Genomic DNA, 21,020 nt, shown 5'->3' on the forward strand with positions numbered 1-21,020 from the left:
TAAAGCAACAACAACAAAAACCTACTAGTTTTAAACCAGTGCAATTTGATGATCTAATTACAAACAGGAGGCTTGATTCTCTTCTCCATTATACCTCTTCCACACTAGCGTAACTTCACTGATTTCATTTGAATTAAACCAGCATGATTAAATGGAGTTATTCTGACATAAAACTGGTATAACAGATTAAAGAATCAGATCATGCAACTCCACAAAACTTCAGATATTATCTGAAATGCAATTAAAAGCCGTGAAAAATTACACTTTTACAAAACGGAAGGATAGGGCCTAGTTCTGCCAAGGTCATTGAGTAACCTCTATTTATTAACCCTTAGACAAACACAGATATGAGACACTGCAGTTCCACCTACCTTGTATTTCCCAAAATTGCCCATTAATGAACGGCTATGGGATTTCTTCCCACTTTCTTTTGTGTCTCGGTTCTGTACAAAGAAAAGTGCACAATGAACATATTTTTCAAGACACCTTAGGAAGTGTCTTTCTTTTGTTATTTTTTTAAGTTTGCTACAATCTTTAAAAAGATTAGTTAAAAATTAGTTATTTTTCACACTAATATGCATTCTTGAATGTGACACTGCTATTAAGATAATATAATAATTATACGGGGGGGAATAAGAGTGAAAGTGAGGCTGTTGAAGTCTAAACCCAAAATACTTAGCTTTGGATGTAAATTCAAATCTGCATCTGTAATACAGGATTTTTCTGCTGCTTTATACTATTAATGACTTGGCAATGCGTGATGGTAGGGAAAATATACAAGTAGTAACGTAACAGCATTTTAAACCTAACTGAAGACCAGAAAACAAGAATAGAAGGAGATACTCTTTCCCATAAGTGTATTTTGATGATGTAAAATCAGCAACATCATTTTTATTCAGGCTAGCTGAAGAAACCTCATTTTACAGACTGAATAAAGGCCATTTGGATTTTTGGAGCTGACACTGTGTCAGCTCCCTGCCTTGCAAGTTCCGCCCCCTTACCCCACCCCTCTCTCATTCACTAAATGCAAATAGCCCTCTTTGTTTTTTTCCTCACAGACCAGATAAGCAGCTGCTCTGAAACAGATCCCCACCCCCCCGCCCGCCGTGCTGCTTCTCTCCTCAAGCAAACACTAGCTGTGGACATTCCAAAGGGATCCCCCTCCCTGCCTCTGCTCGAGCAAACAGTAGCTGTGTTTGTTTTTTAGATAAGCAGTTCCGGGAGCCCCGAGTTCACAACAAAACAAAGAGAGGCATCACAACAAAACAAAGAGTGTTATCTTTACTTAAAAGCATTATGGGAAGGTTCCGGAGGTCGGTTACAGCGTAGTAAGATTAATCACTGTTTACACTGGCACCCCAGCGCTGCAACAGCAGCGCTGTTCTCTTTATTCCTCTCGTCGAGGTGGAGTACATGCAGCGCTGTAGCCAGGGAGATCAGCGCTGTACATGCCTTGCCAGTGTGGACAGAGAGTAAGTTACAGCGCTGTAAAGCCACCACCAGCGCTGTAACTCTCAAGTGTAGCCAAGCCCTCAGCAGCTTGTGTCACCATATACACTTCTGCAAAGTGAGCGAAGAGTGGTTGTAAAATCTTACCACCAGAGTAAGTGAGTGCATAATTCTAATAAGGTATAATTTTACAGCCACAGTACATGCACTTTGCACAGGTGTACATGAAGATAGAAGCTGCAAAGCACTGCAGAAATAGGTCCTCTAAATGAGATTAAAATCTGTCCTAACAGATTTTTAGATTTTTTGAGTTTTCCTAAACCACAAAGAATGTTCTTGATTTAGCAACTCCATGGTTATCAGTAAATTCCGAGGATTCTGACTGGTTAGGCAATTCATTACATAGTTAATTTTACTCAGGCTAACACGCTTGTGGACTATCTCGTTTCTCAAGCAGCCTCTGAAACAATTATTACCCAGGTGAGCAGGCAATACATATATTACATTATCTAGAGGCTAATGCTTTTTGTAGATCCCAGTAATGGGGCCATTTGCAAGCAATAGGTTCATGTTTTAATGAGGTAACAGCAGGGTTGTGGGGTCCCTTTAGTAAAAGGAAGAGATGAATCAGCAAGATGACTCAGGAGTTGAATTGGAATCATAAGGAATGGAATCCAGATGGACCAAAAAAAAAAATCCTGCAGCATTTGAAAGTGTAGGTAAAGGACACATTAAAAGCTGAAAAAAAGGGACAGATGCAGAGTTTGTTAGGCCACCTGAGTTTCTCTTGTATAGAAATATCCTCTGGGACATCAATTTGATGATCACTGGCAGTATTCAGTTTTGTGGTTGGAAAAACACATCCCTTCATCTGTCTGAAGAACTGAAGAGAAACCTAAAGGTATTGAAAAATATTCCCCCAACATTTCACAATGTGAATCCAAATAGTTTCACCCACGAAAGCTCATGCTCCAATACGTCTGTTAGTCTATAAGGTGCCACAGGACTCTTTGCTGCTTTCACAGATCCAGGCTAACATGGCTACCCCTCTGATACAAATAGTTTCAGTTATTCAATCTCTAACTATGGGTTGGGATGTATTTTTAATTACCAAAATGTTAGGGGCATCAGATATTTTTCTTGGCTCCAGGCAAGGTTGCTAATTGTATGCATCATTTTCATACATTTATTTCTAGCGTATGTAGAAGAAACTCTTAGCAGAGTTATTTTAGATAACAGTATAGCAGTTGACAGTGTCAAATCTGCAAAGTCAAAACCAGTAGAAGACCTAGTGTCAAAAGTCTTAGAGCTTCTGCTGATCTTCTCAATACTTTTTCCTCATTGTTAGTTGTCGATTCCATTTCCTAGCAGAAGGCATTACACTTATTGCCAGGTAACTGAGATATCTGTGAAAATACACACATTATTTATGAGTTTTCTTTCCATTATTTTGTTTGAATTTGGCACTTTTAGAATTAAGGAACTAGTAGGACTGGCTAGATCCAGATAATAGTATGGGAGAGGGCTCTCAGGACAGCTTGGCCAATGCACTTCAGTCCTGCTGTGCAACACATAGGAATGTATGAAATGCCACAGTGGAACAGGTTTGTGGTCCATCTAGTCCAATATATGGTTTCCAGCAATGGCCAGTATCAGATATTTCAGAGGAAGGTATAAAACTCCTGAGACAGAAAACTGTGCACATACTTTTCTAACCACAGCAGTTAGTAGTTTCCATGATTGTTTACATATATCTTCTTTTTATACTATCCATGTCCTGAAGCATGATTGTTTATATATCCTTTATTTTCACACTATCCAATGTACTTGTGGATATTCTTGTTATTCATATAAAGACTCATTTCTAATAATTTTGTTTTGTTTTTTTTTGGCTCCTACTGGTAGCCTTGTTTTCCAGTCCAGGGCCTTTCCTGAACAAGGACAAGCAAATGTTAAGGGCTTCTCCGATGCAAACAAATGTCCACTTGGGATCCTGGTGATCGTTTTCATTTGTGGCCTGAACAGGATTTGAACTCATCTCTCCAAAAATAAAAGGATAGTGCACAAAGCCACAGGGGGGGGAGGGGAAAACCATGACAGTAAGCACAAGGAATCAGTGGTACTAGAAGGTAAGGACCACTTTCATTGAAATCTTTCTGCTTTTATAGTTATGTTGTGGTTCCTATGCCAAAAATATAAATACTGGAGTTTGTACAGACTCGGTACAGCTAGTACTTTCCATTACAGTGCTTAGCCTTCACAAGTGACCAGCTGCCTCAGACTGCAATTAGACACACCGTTCAGTATGTTCTTTCTTTCCAGTAAATTAATAGATTATGGTAACTCAAAGAAAAGTTTACAGAAAGTTGTGCCAGGCCAAAAAGAAAAGATCAAAAGACATCACCTAGTTTTCCTCTGGATAGACTATTTTTCATGTTCTAGGACTATTTACACATAGTTTTTGAAGTAGATACAGATTCAACATAGGTTATTAATAACAATCCCTCATACTTCTGAAGCAAGTTGCAGCTAAGGATCTGCAAGAACTTTGCAAACATTAATGGATTAAGACTCATAAATCCCTTGTAAAATAGGAGGGTGTTATTAAACTCATTTTATAGACATGGAAATTGAACTTTTTAAAAATCTCACTTGACAGCATTTGATCTCGGAAAGGAACTTTGACACAACAGAGGGAAGATTAAAAAAACAACAACATGGAGGAAAACGTGGTTATAAATCCTCAAAAACTGATCTCAGAGACAAATGTAATTTCTTGAACTGCTTTCAATTCATTTCTTAAAAAGTGACTAGACTTCAGGTTGATGGTGTCTCTTTTAGTGATTTGACTAAGATTACACCATAAAGCCCTGTGTCTGACCTGCATCCCTTGAGAGGTGCAGCCTAGGAATGGCAGAGCAAAGGTGGCTGTCTGCCTGCCACCATTGTTCCTCTGGGCTTCTGTGCTGAGCTGGAGCATGCCTGGACCTTGGCCTAAATTAGAGCACCTCAGAGGCTGCTCTAATTTATGACGGCTTTGAACAGCTCCCTATGGGTCATCTACCATGCCAAAATTGTAGTGCATAAGCACAGTGGACTCCACTCAGACCCCCTCTCTTTCCTGCCCTGTCCCTTTCTGCCTCATGCATGCCCCTACACTGTGTCCTGCAAGGTGGCAGGTGGTGCAGGACCATTACACTGGCTCTATGCCTCCCAAGAAATGCCTCTTTCCCACCACACCACTGTATTATTCCCTAAGGAGAGTTACACCAGTTTTGAGGTCCATTTTTCATATCTGACCACAGAATCAGGGCCTATGTTTTGTGGACTATCTAGGAATAGAATGTAGATTTCCTGACTGCTAGTTCTGTTATCTAACCATTACACCATGCTCCTCTTCTATTATGTGATATTAGCTCAAGGACAAGGCATAAACTTGTGAAGTAACGTGCTCTGTTTTTGAAAACATGCTAATGCTATGGGGAAATGAGTGACACTTGGATAGCTGCAATTAAGGGGAATGAGATTTGCATAATAAAACAAAAGCAAATGGAAAAATCTTCTCAGTAGATACCTTTCAGGTACGACAATCAGATGAAAATGATTAGAAACTAGCTTTATAATGACAAACCCTTAAGTATAATGGAGCTAGCTAAAGAGTTACTGAATTACCAAAACATAAAAGTTTAATTCTTGTTTACAATTGTTTCTCTCCTATGTAGGTCAACATTTGATATCAGTTAAACCTCTAGATATTTTAGTTTGTTATTGCATTGCTGAGCTCTGAGCTGACAAAAGGACCAAAAATCACTCCTAAAAGCCATAGTCAAGCACTGCAAGGCTTCAGACAGGAATGGTAAGAGACAAATGCGTATCACTAGTGGCCACTTAAATTGTATCAGATTAATGAATCAGCAGAAGTCTAGCTTCAGGGCTGGTCTACATTAAAGCTGTCAGTTGACCTAAGTTCGTAAGTTACACAACTGAAGTCGACATAACTTAGGTCAACTTTCAGTGGTGTCTGCACCACGCTGTGTTGACGGGAGATATTTTCCTGCCAACTTACCTTATGCTTCTCGGGGACGTGGGGTACAGACATTGATGGGAAAGTGCTCTGCCATTGACTTAGCTTGTCTTCACCAGACTCGCTAAATTGACACCACTGCATTGATTGCAGCAATGCCGATTTACCTGTAAGTATACACAAGCCCTCAAATTTGATACTGCTAGTTGACAGCATCACACCCAATGTCTGGACATAGCTACAGTCATTGATATCTGCAACACACTCATCTTCACCAATTTTCTTGGCTCATATTCATTAAATGTAACTGCTAAGCTCAGATGTCATTAATTTCTCCAAAGTGAAAGCCTCGTGCCCAACATGAGTCCTCCTGGAGGAAATTACTATCATTTTTGTAAATAATCAAAATGATGACCTTTTGGTGACTTATGTGTTTGACTTCTTAATTTCAGATTTTGTTATTTTCGCTTGCAATCGGCAATTTGGTGTGTACCAAAGAATGTACTAAATGACAGAATTCGTGCTCAAAAGGGAACCTGCATGGTTGAAAACTGATCATAATTATTAATCCCATGAGAAAGACTGATGACTTCTGGTAACCTCTTGTGGAAAGATCAATGTTAAAATTTGTGAGAAGAGGGAGGGATCAGAGGAGAAGTCTTTAGCAGTCAAAGACATGACAAGGTGGGGCTTTGGTCTCACCAGTAAATTCACTTTCAACAAAAGAGACTATCAGTCTGGAAATAGACTCCTCTTCCTCATGGCTTCAGTTCAGGAGGCTCTGTCCCCTAGATTCTGCTACCCTCCCTCCTCCAATCAAAGCTTCCCTCCCTCTCAGAGAAGTAAGCAGGCTGGGCAGTATAAACCTGCCAGAATGATGCTCAGCTTTAGGCAGGTGCTCCTTATCCAGCCTCCTGGTAGCGGAGGTCTGGGGAAAGACAGTGGGCTGCAGAGAGGGAGGGACTGTGCTAGGCCTAAAGGATCTAGGGGGCAATCAATGGGCTACTCACAGCAGTAAATGCTATGCCCATTAGTAAGTGTTTACAAGATCAGGCCCTAAGAAAGTACCACTGGTTACTAACCCACTGTAATATGCTGTGATCGGGCGTCTGCCCCACACTAGCCCATAAAGGGTTAATAGAACCCTAGGGAAGCTGCGCAACAGGCAGCCAATTGGAGAGAACTCTAGGGAGGCTGCACAACAGGCAGCCAATTAGAGAAGACTCTAGGGATGCTGTGCAGGAGACAGCCAATTGGAGAGGACTATGAGGAGCAGCCAAACAGGGTCCATATAAGAAGAGCCGCAGGACAGAGGTCAGTCATTCCCTAGAGCTTGAGGAGGGTGGTAGACCGGCTGCCTTGCAAGCTGAGGGCAGCAAAAACCCTGGACATAGCAGTGCTGTAGGCTGGTGCTGCAGGCTGAGGCCCTGAAGTTAGAGCAAAGAGGGTGCTGGGGCTGTGGGGAAGTGGCCCAGGGAGATCCACAGAGGAGTTGGAGGGGATGCAGTAAGTGGCTGCTATTTATAGGGTCCCTGGGCCGGGATCTGGAATAGTGGGTGGGCCCGGGTCCCTCCCCCCTGCTCCTCACCACTGGGGAAGTAGCTAAACAGTAGCCTGCGCTTGGCACTGAAGGAAGTGGCTGGACAGCAGACTGCAGTTCCCCTGGAAGGGGGGAACATGGAGTGTGGCACATCCGGAGGGCAGTGTCATGAAGGGGATGCTAGTGTCCTGGGAGTGACGTGGGTCCAGGAACAGAGGTGACAGTGGGCGAGACACCACCAGCAGAGGGCACAGCACTAATTCCCCACAGTGGTGAGTCACTCCCTTGTCATGTATGCTTGAACGTTCAGACAACGTTTAAAATTCAGTGCAGAAATACATGGCTTAACATTTACACAATCAAGTTCTCTTGATTCTGCTCCCATTGATTTCAGTGATTCAGAATTAAACCCTTTGAAATGTTTTTTACAATCTGCCCTACAGTACTGGAGGGAACATGGCTAAATAGAAATGGAAGTAAGGACTCCAGAGATCTATTTCTCAGCTCCGCCACTGACTTTCTGTCACTTTTAGCAACTCATCTAACCTCTCTGTTTTTCAGTTTACCTATGTATAAAATGGTTAGCTGCTTACTTCACCTTGAGGTTTAATCAATTATTGTGGGTGAAGTACGTTGAGATCTTCAGACTGAAGGAGCTATGGAAGTGGAAAGTGTTAGCATCATTTACTATAAGTTTCAAGCTACAGTAAGCAAATAAAGACACAATCATAAAACTACATTAATTTTGTAACTGTTTCTGTTTTATTTAATGTATGAGGTCACACTCTCTTATATTCCCAAAGTTTGGAAGAAAGAACGGATTAGACCAGTTACGCCTATGGTAATCCAGAATGATGCCACTCACTTAAACAGAGTTACTCCAGATTTATACCCATGTAATCAGGATGAGAATCTTCTCTCAGTGTGACACATACTAGTGAGAGCACATCTGAAGCTCCTGCTTCGCTCACATTCTGTTACCAGGCTTCACTTACCCTTATCTTTCCCCATACAGGACACAATTTATGCCAAAGGCCCTGATGATGTGATGGGACCCATTAGCCTGGACCTTTTGACCCATGTGCAGTCTCAGTGACTAGTGAACTTTACCTAAGTATGAGTCCATGCTGGCAAATCCCTTCAAGTGCCTATAGTTGCTATAGTGTCTTTATTAATACAGATTAATATATACCCTTCACATCTGACAGGTCCAGAATCCTCTCTTAACATTTTTTAAATAACTGTTCCAAGCTCTTATTTTAGATAAAATAACGTTTAAAGGGTTGTTTATAAAATATTACCATTAGCTTTTATTACATGCCAAATCTGCAATGAATATTGTTATTAATATTACTGCATTTGTCATAACACAAGGAAGGAAAAAGAATGCTCATACCTGTTTCAGGTTTACATTTAAGCCCTCATGTGTCGCCTTTAACAGCGCTTTCACGGTGAAAGTGTCAGGGTCTTCTTTGTCCCGGATTTGAGATTCTTTTATCAGTGATTCAAGTTTCTTTCTTATAAAAGATTCCATCTGGTGTTCAGTTGTACCATTACTCTGAAATGAATAAACAAATCCTGTTAAATACATTCAGACACGCCAATCCTATTTGAGTAACCCAAATGGAGCAGTATGGATGCTTCCATCCAAGCAAACTATTGATGTTCTAAACATTTCCTCATACCCTTTCCAAGTACAAATAGGATGATGGAAAAAGCTTTAGTATGCTTCTTCCTATTGGCTTCTTTCCCTGCCACATTTTTCCCTTTAGTCCTTTGATGTGTAAGTTATGTTGACTTAGGTCACCATTTAGATCACCTCAGAATTTTGCACCTCAGTGTCAGTTTCCCCATATGGGAACAATCCTATCACTTACCTACCCTCTCTGAGATGTAGTGAGGACTATACAGCTGATGTGTTGCCACCGCCGTTTGAAAATGTAAGACTCTAAGTGCATTATTATAACTCTTTCTTGATGGAACACAGATGAGGCATTTTTATTATTAATAATAGTCATTTGTATTGTGATAGCACCTATGGGCCTGATTGTGCTAGATGCTTTACAAACACAGAACAAAAAATGTTTAGCAGAACTTTTGGTGTAAATAATAAGGGCCTCACATAAAGTGGAATTCACTCTTCATTCCTCTGCTGAGGGGGAGGGAGATTTCATCCCCATGGAAGAAAGTGAGAGCCTACTACCAAATCCTGCAGATGCTCCAGTTGTGTGGCAGACACAGGGCCACCCACAAGGAAGCCCTGTGCCTCCCTGTTGGGTCTAAGGGCACCCATTCCCTGGCAGTGCAGCTCTCCCTTTAAGATAATTCTATATGATGGAGGGGGGTACCCAGGATAAGCTAGTAGAGCCTCTGCCAGTCACTGAGGAATGTTTCTGTTCGATGGTGTGGGTGCATGAATGGGGAGTTAAAGTTGTGGTCACCATTGGTTATCTAACCTTTGTGACGGGTTGGATCACAGAAACTCCCTTGGGAGCTGCCACCCAATGTGCCAAGACTACCTCTGCTCCTGCTTTCCCTGCCAGCTCGGGACTCCAGCACCCTGTCTTGCTGAGCCAGATACTCCCGTCTGCTCCAACACAGACCCAGGGTCTGAATTACTTGCCCCAAAGCTGCAGGTTTACCTGAAAGCAGCTAACAGAAGTGTTCCTGTCTTTAACACTCAGATGCCCAACTCCCAATGGAGTCTAAACCCACACAAATCCGTTTTACCCTGTACAAAACTTATACAGGGTAAACTCATAAATTGTTCACCCTCTATAACACTGATATATGCACAGTTGTTTGCTCCCCCAGGTATTAATACATACTCTGAGTTAATTAATAAATAAAAAGTGATTTTATTAAATACAGAAAGTAGGATTTAAGTGGTTCCAAGTAGTAACAGACAGAACAAAGTAAGTCACCAAGCCAAATAAAATAAAATGAGCAAATCTATGTCTAATCAAACTGAATACAGATAATCTCAGCCTCAGAAATGCTTTAGTAAGTTTTTTCCTCAGACTGGACCCCTTCCATGCTTGGGCACAATTCTTTCCCCGGTACAGTTCTTGTTCCAGCTCAAGTGGTAGCTAGGGGATTCTTCATGATGGTTCCTCTCCAGCCTTTGTTCTGTTCGACCCCTTTCTATATCTTTTGCATAAGGTGGGAATCCTTTGTTCCTCTCTGGGTTCCCACCCCCTCCTTTTCAATGGAAAGACACAATGTTAAAGATGGATTCCAGTTCAGGTGACATGATCACATGTCACTGCAAGACTTCATTGCCCACTTGTCAGCACACACGTATACAGGAGGACTTACAGGTAAAACACACCCATCTGCAGACAATTGTCCTGGTCAATGGGACTCATCAAGATTCCAAACCACCATTAATGGCCCACACTTTGCATAAGTACAATAGGCCCTCAGAGTAATATTTCAGATTTCTAGTTTCAGATACAAATAGGATGATCACACTCAGTAGATTATAAGCTTTGTAAGGATACCTTACAAGAGACCTTTTGCATGAAGCATAGTCCAGTTACATTATATTCACTCATTAGCATATTTTTATAAAATTATATAGAATACCTTACAAGAGACCTTTTGCATGAAGCATATTCCAGTTACATTATATTCACTCATTAGCATATTTTTATAAAATTATATAGACTGCAACGTCACATGGTTATCTAACCTTACCTTGGGGTTATATTTATAGTTGTGTTCAATGGCATCTCTTTGCTTCAACCCGATCCTGCAAAGATTTAGACAGGTGCTCAAAATTAAGCACAGCCTAAAGGCTTTGAGAATCGGGGACCTAAATTGCATTTAGCAGCCTTCACTGTAGCTTAGTTTTTTGTTACTAAATATGAAAAAGTTCAAATCTGCAAGAAATACGGAGGGAATATAACTTCTTGGGTCACTGAACGAGTGGTCTTTGCCTCTTGCTTCATGGATCCAAATCAAAATTGTATTTCTACATGAGGTTGTTTTGTAGACCATATGGCTCAAATAGCATTACACTACATTCTGAACACAAAGTAATTGGAAAGCCTAAGGCTTTGTAAAAATGAAATGAATCACATCTTCTCTCTCAGTGTTAAGTATCACTGCATTTATCTGTCTTATGCAATGTACATGAATCCTAGAGAAGACTTTGCTGATTACTTGACATGTAGGTGGTGCCTGTGCATAGAATTAAAGAAAAGAAGTGGCGTGAACATCTGCTTTCTCTAAGCTAGTTCAGAAGGGAATCTATAGTACCTCAATCTGCAAAGTGATTCCCAAGTCAGCCTGAGAAATGTTTAACTCCCAACAGCAGATGTAAATGATAAAGAAAAACAGAACAAAAGTCTGTTTAAAAAGCTATTGCAAAATATTTAATATAACTGAGAACTACATGGGGATGTGTGTCTGCAATAAAAACATTAAATATGAATGAAAACTCTGTGTGTGTGTGTGTGTGTGTGTGTAATTAAAACAGTCAGTATAAATTAAAATGATAAGAGAGTCAGTGGGGATATACCGTATTTTTCCGTGTATAAGACACCCCCATGTATAAGACGCCCCCAACTTTTCTAACCCCAAATTCAGGTTTTTTGTTTTGTTTTCTTTGCCGCTCCAGCCGCGCTTCAGCTGTCCCCCCCCCCGCGACTTTGCCGCTCAGGCACAGGAAGAGAACGCGGAGGTAGGGGTAGAGGGGCCGAGGAGGGCCATGCGCCCCGGCTGGTCTCCGGCGGCGGCCCTGCCCGGCTCCTGCCGCATCCCTCCCCGGCCGCGCGACTCCTGCCCTGGCCCCGCGTCCCCGGCCGCCCGGCTCCTGTCCCGCGTCCCCGACCCCCCGGCTCCCCAGCCCCCGCCACCCAGCTCCCCGCGTCCCCAGCCGCCCGCTCACCGGCCGCCCAGCCCTGCGTCCCCAGCCGCCGGCCCCTCGGCCCCGGCTCCCCGTGTCTCCGACCCACCGTGTCCCCAGCCACCCGCTCCCCGGCTCCCCAGCCCCGCCTCCCCAGCCGCGCGGCTCCCCGCGTCCCCAGCCGCGCGGCTCCCCACGTCCCCGGCCGCCCGGCTCCCCACGTCCCCGGCCGCCCGGCTCCCCACGTCCCCGGCCGCCCGGCGCCCGCGTCCCTAGCCGCCCGGCTCCCCAGCCGCCCGGCTCCCCGTGTCCCCAGCTGCCTGGCTCCCCGCGTCCCCAGCCACCCGGCGCCCGCGTCCCCGACCCACCGCGTCCCTAGCCGCCCGGCTCCCCAGCCGCCCGGCTCCCCAGCTCCCCACGTCCCCAGCCACCCGGCTCCCCGCTTCGCCGGCCGCCCGTCCCCGCTTCCCCGTCCCCGCTTCGCCGCCTGCCTGCCCGGCCCCGCTTCCCCATCCCCGCTTCGCCGGCCCCGCTTACCCGGTCCTGCTTCGCCTGCCGCCCAGCCCCGCTTACCCATCCCCACTTTGCCGGCCGCCCGTCCCCGCTTACCTGTCCCCGCTTTGCCGGCCGCCCGCCCGTCCCCGCTTCCCCGGCCCCGCTTTGCCTGCCGCCCGGCCCCGCTTCCCCGTCCCCGCTTTGCCTGCCGCCCGGCCCCGCTTACCCGTCCCTGCTTTGCCGGCCGCCCGCCCGGCCCCGCTTACCCGTCCCTGCTTTGCCGGCCGCCCGCCCGGCCCCGCTTACCCGTCCCCGCTTTGCCTGCCGCCCGGCCCCGCTTACCCGTCCCCGCTTTGCCTGCCGCCCGGCCCCGCTTCCCCGTCCCCGCTTTGCCGCCCGCCCGGCCCCGCTTACCCGTCCCCGCTTCGCCGGCCGCCCGCCCGGCCCCGCTTCGCCTGCCGCTCGGCCCTGCTTATCCGGTCCGGCTTTGCCGGCCGCCCGTCCCCGCTTACCCGGTCCCGCTTCCCTGGCCGCCCGTCCCCGCTTACCCGTCCCCGCTTCTTTGGCTGCCCAGCTCTGGGTCCCCGTCCACGGCCGCCCGGCCCCGCTTACCCGGTCCCGCTTCGCCGGATCCAGCCACGTGCAGGCAGCGCGGTAAGGGGGCAGGGAGGGGGTGTTGGAGAGAGGGCAGGGGAGTTCGGGGGGGGGGTGGATAGGGGTTGGGGGGGTCAGAAGGCAGGGAACAGGGGGCTTACTTCCGTGTATAAGACTACCCTCAATTTTTAGTCTAAGGATTTTAGGAAAAAGTATAGTCTTATACACGGAAAAATACGGTAATAAAAAAACAAGCTCGCTGGGCCAAATTCAAACTTGAGATCAATGGAGTTACATCTGCTGATGCTAAATCTGAATTTGGCCGCTTCTATTTGTACCATACTGTATAATATCTTCTTTCTTGTTCAAAGTTTTCAATTAGTGAACTGTGGCTGCTGCTGGGCTGAACACCTGTTGCATAGCATGCATCAGCACTGCACAACTGTTTATGTTAGGTAGCAACAAATATGGAAATGGCTAAAAATAAAATTAAAAGAAAATAGACCAGGGTTAAATCTTTAAAAAGAGAGCAAGTAAAGAGTCCGGGGTTAAAGGCAACAAAAAAAGAAGAGAAAACAGACAAAAGGCTAAGAAATAATAAAAGAATGGTTTAGAACTGTGAAATTCAGACCACTTTGGTGCTTACATATGGATTCAGGTGCGTGACTTTAGGCATCCAAATTAAAAAATTTTAATCTATAAGTAATAATATTAAATGGGAGTTTGGGGTGTGTAAGGAACACAGGATTGAGAAAGCAAATTGTGCCATATAATTGTTATACACTTACATAACAGAGCTTTAACTTGCAATCATCTTCAATTTCATCAGCACTGTCTTCATCAGAAACCTCCCCTTCTTCAGCATCAGCTCCAAGGTTATATGGTAGCTTCTTTCCCTAAAAATTAGCACAAAAATATGTATAATATATGGAGAAGTTGCTAGTACTGGGGAGAATGCAGGCTAAAATTCTTGTTCCTGTTCCTAGTTCCAAATAAGGTCTGATGGGCGAATACATTATTTCAAGTTGTGATCATGAACATTTGGTTTCAGAATTTTTCATTTAGGCTTTGACAGATACCTCCCAGGGAACCAGTTTATCCTCAAGAAAATGACTGCTGGTTAATGGGACAGTATAAGCAAAGTATCTGCTTAATGAGATATAGCCAGCCAATGCCAAGAGCATTTGCTCAGAGCAGGTCTAGATAGCATGGTACTTAAGATACTGGCAGCTTCCAGCACCATGTTTACACCAGAGCTGTCACTACTGATATCACAGGTGGAGGTGAAGTGGTAGGACATTTTAGAGAAATAACCCTAGTGTGGACAAGACCTCAGACCCTTGCTAATAATAATAAACACAACGTTCAAACACAATTGTAGGCAATGTGGTTCTGATCTCAGTTTGGACAGGTTCTTCATAATCATCGCCCTTCACAAGGGCCAGATCCTAAGCCCACTGAACTTAATGGGAGTCTTGCTATGGACATAAATGGATTTAGACTATGCCATGAGTCTAGACCAGTCTCTCTGTGCAATAGTAACAGGTACTAACTATATTGGGTGGGATTTTCAAAGCACCTAATGGAACTAGGTGCCAACTCCCCTTGAATTTTGAAAATCCTACCTATTTAATGTTTTGATGTTTCCTATTACCTTTCATTACACCATGCAGTTGCCAACTCGGATGCTATCATTGGAGTGATGTAAAAAAAATATTTTAAAGTTAAGTCCCCCAGTACTGAATTGCTTAGCTGTAGGTTGTCTGTGATCTCTGGAGTCTTGGTAACATCACATCTCTATTCTTAAAGAAGTTTGAAACGCTGAAAAAACACTAAAAAAAAAAAAAAAAAGAATCCTTCCTAGCAGTAAGTTCAAATGAAAAAAGTGCTGCCATTTGTAATATGAAAAATTTAAGAATTCCTCTCCAAGTAACTTGAGCAACTCTACAGGCAAATCTGCCTCTTGCCTGCTTTTGACAGCTGTGCAATGAATATTGCTGCAACTCTTTTAAATGAATACCTTAAATCATTTAGACACTGAAGCATCATTATACTGCCAGTGAGCATAAATGCTGAGCAATGTGCTGGTCCAGACTCTAGCAGTAAAATGACTTTATGTAAGACAGTACATGTCCCACGAGTACTTTTAGATTCAGTTTATTTTTCAGTTATCATGTATTAAAAATAGTAGAGCCCAAACGTGTACTGTGCATTACTCAATTTTCTATTCTCCACTGATCAAGAATAGTAATACTTGGCTCCATAGTTTACATGCTTAACTCTTAGAATGCAATATTTTCCAGCCATCAGAATACTTAGGATGAAATGAACATATAGTCAGATAGCTATATGAGGCATCCAAAGGGCACAATTATAAAGATGCTGTGTTCTTAACCTCTAAGGCCCTCAGCTTTCTTAAGTTCAGTATGTCACGCTCAATTTCTGCAACAAGAGGTAATTGCCTCAAAGGTAGGGTTAACAAAACCCTCTGGGAAGTCTAATTTTTGACTGGCAGAATTCACTGTCAGCTTCAGGATTCAAAGAACTTTCTATACTGAAGTTTTAAAAAAAAAATGGCCATTCTCCCATCTCTAGAGCAGCCTTTTTGTCAGAATGTCTTTGTATAACTAGACTCAGCTGTTTCATGCTCACCTCCAGCAGGCTGTTCTGTTATAAAATCAGACAATAAGGCTGACACTCTGCATCAGAAGCAGGGGAACTGAAGACACAAGGGAACTTGATTGCATTTGGCAGTTAGTGTGAGGGAAGCAGGAAAGCCTATAGAAATACTGCATGTATAGTTTGGAGTGTAGTCAGCAGGCTGAAATTAGTGGCTAATTCATGGCTGCAAGGCAACTTGGGTCAGGAAGAAATATCCCCCAAGCTCATGTCTAGCTTTGAACAGTTGGCTAGTGTGGTGGAATATGGATGCAGCATTTGTTGGCTACTTCTGGTGACAGGATACAAGGCTTGAAGGATCAATGGTAAACAGAACAATAAATCTTCCTGAATTTTCCTATATGATCACTCACATTGCAAGTGCAGATCTGTAGATACCTAGCAGTGTATTAACAGAAGGTCTGATGAGGAATAAAAATCAAGATGTCAGTTAATATCTAGGAAATTAAACTTATATGCTGTGATGTGTGCTTATCTTCACCACTGATTAGGCTCTCTACATTTGTCAATGCCAGATACCACCATAAACTAGATTGTTCTCCATGAGATTTATACCGTGAGATAAACAGGACATTGACACTGCATTTTTTTGAATGGATAGTACTATTCTGCAAGCCAGGGGGTCCAATTCACCTCTGACTTACACCTTTATAATTCCACTGAAAGTGGAGCCACTCCTGATTTACAGAAGCAGCAAAGAATCCTGTGGCACCTTATAGACTAACAGACGTTTTGCAGCATGAGCTTTCGTGGGTGAATACCCACTTCTTTGGATGCAAGCACAGGATTCTTTGCTGCTTCTACAGAACCAGACTAACACGGCTACCCCTCTGATTCCTGATTTACACTGACCTAAGAGCTTGTCTACTTGGACACCATTTCAAAATGGGATAGATCAAAGTGCACTTCAGAACTGTTAGTTCGCAACAGCAGGGTACATTGGACACTTAGGATGCGGCAGGCCAGCATGGGGTAACTTTATATCCCAACCTGCCACAAACTAGGTGTTTGTGTGGATAAGCCCTAAGTGAAGGGAGAATCAGGCTCAGTGTCTGAACAATCCAGTAACACTACATGTTGTTCAGGGAGGAAGGATGAACAAATGCATAAATGGAGTACAAATTCACCTCTGACTTACACCTTTATAATTCCACTGAAAGTGGAGCCACTCCTGATTTACAGAAGCAGCAAAGAATCCTGTGGCACCTTATAGACTAACAGACGTTTTGCAGCATGAGCTTTCGTGGGTGAATACCCACTTCTTCGGATGCTTGCATCACTCATGTCAGCCAGCCACTTGAGAAAACACAAACTTTTGTTACTTTTGAATCAGCAGCTTTTGGGGAAGTAAGAAGCCAGTTCCACACTTCCCTGCCATTATTTGTACTCCATTTATGCATTTGTTCATCCTTCCTCCCTGAACAACATGTAGTGTTACTGGATTGTTCAGACACTGAGCCTGATTCTCCCTTCACTTAGGGCTTATCCACACAAACACCTTGCTTGCATCCGAAGAAGTGGGTATTCACCCACGAAAGCTCATGCTGCAAAACGTCTGTTAGTCTATAAGGTGCCACAGGATTCTTTGCTGCTTCTACAGAACCAGACTAACACGGCTACCCCTCTGATTCCTGATTTACACTGACCTAAGAGCTTGTCTACTTGGACACCATTTCAAAATGGGATAGATCAAAGTGCACTTCAGAATTGTTAGTTCGCAACAGCAGGGTACATTGGACACTTAGGATGCGGCAGGCCAGCATGGGGTAACTTTATATCCCAACCTGCCACAAACTAGGTGTTTGTGTGGATAAGCCCTAAGTGAAGGGAGAATCAGGCTCAGTGTCTGAACAATCCAGTAACACTACATGTTGTTCAGGGTGGAAGGATGAACAAATGCATAAATGGAGTACAAATAATGGCAGGGAAGTGTGGAACTGGCTTCTTACTTCCCCAAAAGCTGCTGATTCAAAAGTAACAAAAGTTTGTGTTTTCTCAAGTGGCTGGCTGACATGAGTGATAGATGGTATAGCAGATACAGTATTTTGTGAAATCAGACAACAGTCTACAATGATGAGGAAAACAGCCTTTGTCACTTTGCAATGCTGGCCGCGTCAACTCCATGCCTAGACAGCTAATTCTGTGTTTACAGAGAATGAAGTGTTCTCACCATGCTAAATTAAATTAAAAAGAGGCAGTCTGATAAGGTAAATACATATTAATCATCCTCTCAAAGTACTATCTAGCTTTTTCATCTTTTCTTCATTATTTTCATCTAGTTCTCTGAAATTCCTTCCAGAAAGGATCTGTTTATACTGAAAAGTTCAAATTATTCATTTCATACACAACACTGGCACTTTTCCCTTGTTCTTTAGCTCTTCTCTGAAGCATTCTTCTCACTTACATAGCCACAACTGACGAACCATGAAAAAACGCTTTTATCTGATGAACCGTTGCTCTTAGCAGCAGGAAGGTGAGGAGAGAAGGGAAAGAATGCTTTTCTTCTCATAAATTTGAAATTATTTCTCACTCTTTTCTATATTGTGCCCAAAGAATACACTGTAAGGAGAGAATGTGGACTGGTGCTTAGCACCACTGTCAAGACATCTTAGAAAAACCACAGCTCAAATAGATTAGATAGAGGTTAGATCAGGGGAATGGGAATCAGGGACCTTGGATTCTATTCTTGACTTTGCCATTGATTCCTTGTTTGATCCTGGGTGCCTCATATTCCCCAGCTATAAATATGGGTATAATAATATTGCTCCTACCTCATAGGGCTACTGTAAGTGTAAGTAATAAAAAGATGTAAAATGCTTTGAGATCTTCAGATGAGATAATACATATGTACAAATTATTTATGTATTTTTTATTATTATTATTATATTTAATATAGCCTGGTAATATCACTTTACAAAAAGTATCTCAGGATACTTGCTAAGTCTGAAATAAAACCTGTTTTAATGTCTGTGTGAAAAGAAACACAAGATCAAAACCCAGCTAATTATATCTGTTCTGATTCTTGTGTCATTGGTAATTGAGTTCTTAGGGCCTGAGGGGACAAGAGCTAAGATGATAAGTATAATATACTGACTATTACATTTTGTACATAATACTGGTAGCAAATTACCTTCACTAGGATTTTGCCTTTCAAACTTTGAGGGCTAGGAAGCTGCTTGGAATCTCCAGCGATTACAGATGACAAGTCCAGTTTGTCACTGAATATTTCCTTGAGGTACTGAGCAATCTTCTTTTGCTGCTGGATACTACAGTGATTCTCAATAGACAGTATCACCGGAAACCTAAAACAAAAGCAAACCCCCCAGATGATATCATAAGAGCTTTTCAAGATATATGACCAGGCAGTCATAATGTAACTTAGAAAGTAGGTTGTTTTACATTCATCTTGCTCTTCCAGTCTCTGTAGCAGCCATTTTGTTTTTAAAATGGTGTTTTTCATCATATTATTACAATCATATCTCCTTGAAGAAAGCATGAAAACTGACTGACTGTGATGAGGTGTACAAACCCCACACTGGGCCCAATGGGGTTGAAAGGCAATACTGGGCCCAGGTAACGCTACCCTTTCGGGACTGCAGGAGCAAGTTAAAAGGAGCTCAGAAAGCCAGGCAAATGGTGGTGGGTAGGCTGCAGGACAGTTCTTCTCCAATAAGCCAGATGGAGGGTTGAGTCTGAGATGGGATCACAGAGCGGGTAAGGCCCTCAGGCAGAGCGTTTTCTAACCACCACATCCTCCAAGGCTCTGCTCCTTTGGACTCCTCTGTTAAAAGAGTGACTGTTTGGACTATAGGGGCCATACCTCAAACTGAAGGGACATATAGATAAAAAGTAGCCCAGAGCACTGGACTTGCTGCAGGGAGGATCCTGCCAGTGTTGCTTCCCACGGTGCCCTGTGCTGGGACCCCCTCTTTCACCCTCCCCACTTCAGGGCCAAGCCCCAGGTGTGGGTAGAAAGCAGAAAATTCCTTGCTTAGGATCAGGAGCAGGCACATCTACTGCTTTGACAAAGAGACAAGGGGCTGGAAGTTGGGTACGCTAACCACTCAGCTGCCCGACTCTCTGAGCACCCTACCACACTAATGCAATAGTTTTCAGCCTGTGCTCCGCAGACACCTGGAGGTCCACAGACTATGTCTCAGATTTCCAAAAGTGTCTGCACCTCCATTCAAAAATGGTTAGGGGTCTGCCAATGAAAAAAGGTTGAAAACTAATGAATAAACTCAGAGGGACACATAGTTTCATTGAACCCTACACCACCTGGACCAAATTCTGCATCTGGGTGCAGTGATGCAAATCCAAATTCATTCCACTGAAGTTAACAGTCACTTACTGTTAACAGTCACTTTAAACTGGTGTAATTGCAGGTAGAATGTTGCTCTATATTTTTACCTCATTAATAAAGACAAAAAGAGCCAAATTCTGCCCTGACAAACACCCTTTGCACCATGGTTGAAGTCAATTGGGGTCTCAAGAGCTATAAGGCAGGCCCTGATTTCTAAAAACAGCTCAGTGTAGATCCATGTTGTTTGTTTGTGGGTCAAGGTCCTCTAAAGAGTAAGGACCCCATGACACTCTTTGTAGGACCATGTGTGGGTGAAAATTTCTCCTCTCCCATTGTTTTTCAATGTGCATCAGTTGTTTGATTGGCTTTAGTCTTCTGCCCTACAGACAGATGCACACAGGCAGTTCTCTGTGTGTATAGATAGTTACTTTCCCTTCCTAAGTAAAACAGGTATGAAAGGAAAACCCATGTGGAAAACGCTACCAACTTTCCAGCTCCATTTGGTGTGAGGGTAAAAATCAATATGATGTCAGAATAGACATGGGAAGGTCTATAAAGCCAAGATCCACAGGAATACAGGCACAGATCTCAGACCCAATAGTCTGCCATCTCCTCTCTGAGGCCATTACACAGGCTCCCTGTTCTGTGTGGAGGAGTTATAAGATCAAGTGATCTACAGACCACATTTCCCTCTTAGGGCTCTGAAACTCAGCATGCAAAGCAATACTGTTGCCATGAACAGCTTAACTCCCCCTCTGCAGTTTTCAGAGCCCTCACAAGGGGAATAGGAGTCTGTGTTGGAGCAGGGATATGAACCTGGTTCTTCCAAGTTCTCAGCTAGTGCCCTAATCACTGGACCGGTCTTCTCTAATGGTCCTTCTCTAGTGCCCTAATCACTGGACCAGCCACTCTACAGCCTCTCACCAAGTATTTAAGGGAAGTGTTTAAAAGCTCTATAGGTTCATCCCATGGAGTTCTCAATCTTCTCTGCCCCCCTTCCAAAGTTTTTATCTTGGTGGAAGGAATGATCTAGCCTTCATTCTCAATGTATCATGTTGTGCTTACAGAAGGTGTGGTAGTATCA

At 43.5% G+C, this 21,020-nt stretch overlaps 1 protein-coding gene across 1 annotated transcript in view; it reads right to left on the reverse strand.

Moving 5' to 3' along the window:
• The window catches only part of PLCH1 (phospholipase C eta 1), a 137,581-nt gene that overhangs the window by 26,859 nt on the left and 89,702 nt on the right, over nt 1–21,020 (reverse strand). Inside the window, exons 9-12 of the mRNA XM_045031540.1 lie at nt 18,764–18,935; nt 13,743–13,850; nt 8,410–8,571; nt 372–443 (exon numbers count right to left, since the gene is read on the reverse strand). Of these exons, the coding sequence (XP_044887475.1) occupies nt 372–443; nt 8,410–8,571; nt 13,743–13,850; nt 18,764–18,935 (514 nt within the window). The remainder of the gene's footprint in view (nt 1–371; nt 444–8,409; nt 8,572–13,742; nt 13,851–18,763; nt 18,936–21,020) is intronic.

The sequence above is a fragment of the Mauremys mutica genome, chromosome 9 (assembly GCF_020497125.1).
Source record: "Mauremys mutica isolate MM-2020 ecotype Southern chromosome 9, ASM2049712v1, whole genome shotgun sequence".
NCBI classification, from domain to species: Eukaryota; Metazoa; Chordata; order Testudines; family Geoemydidae; genus Mauremys; species Mauremys mutica.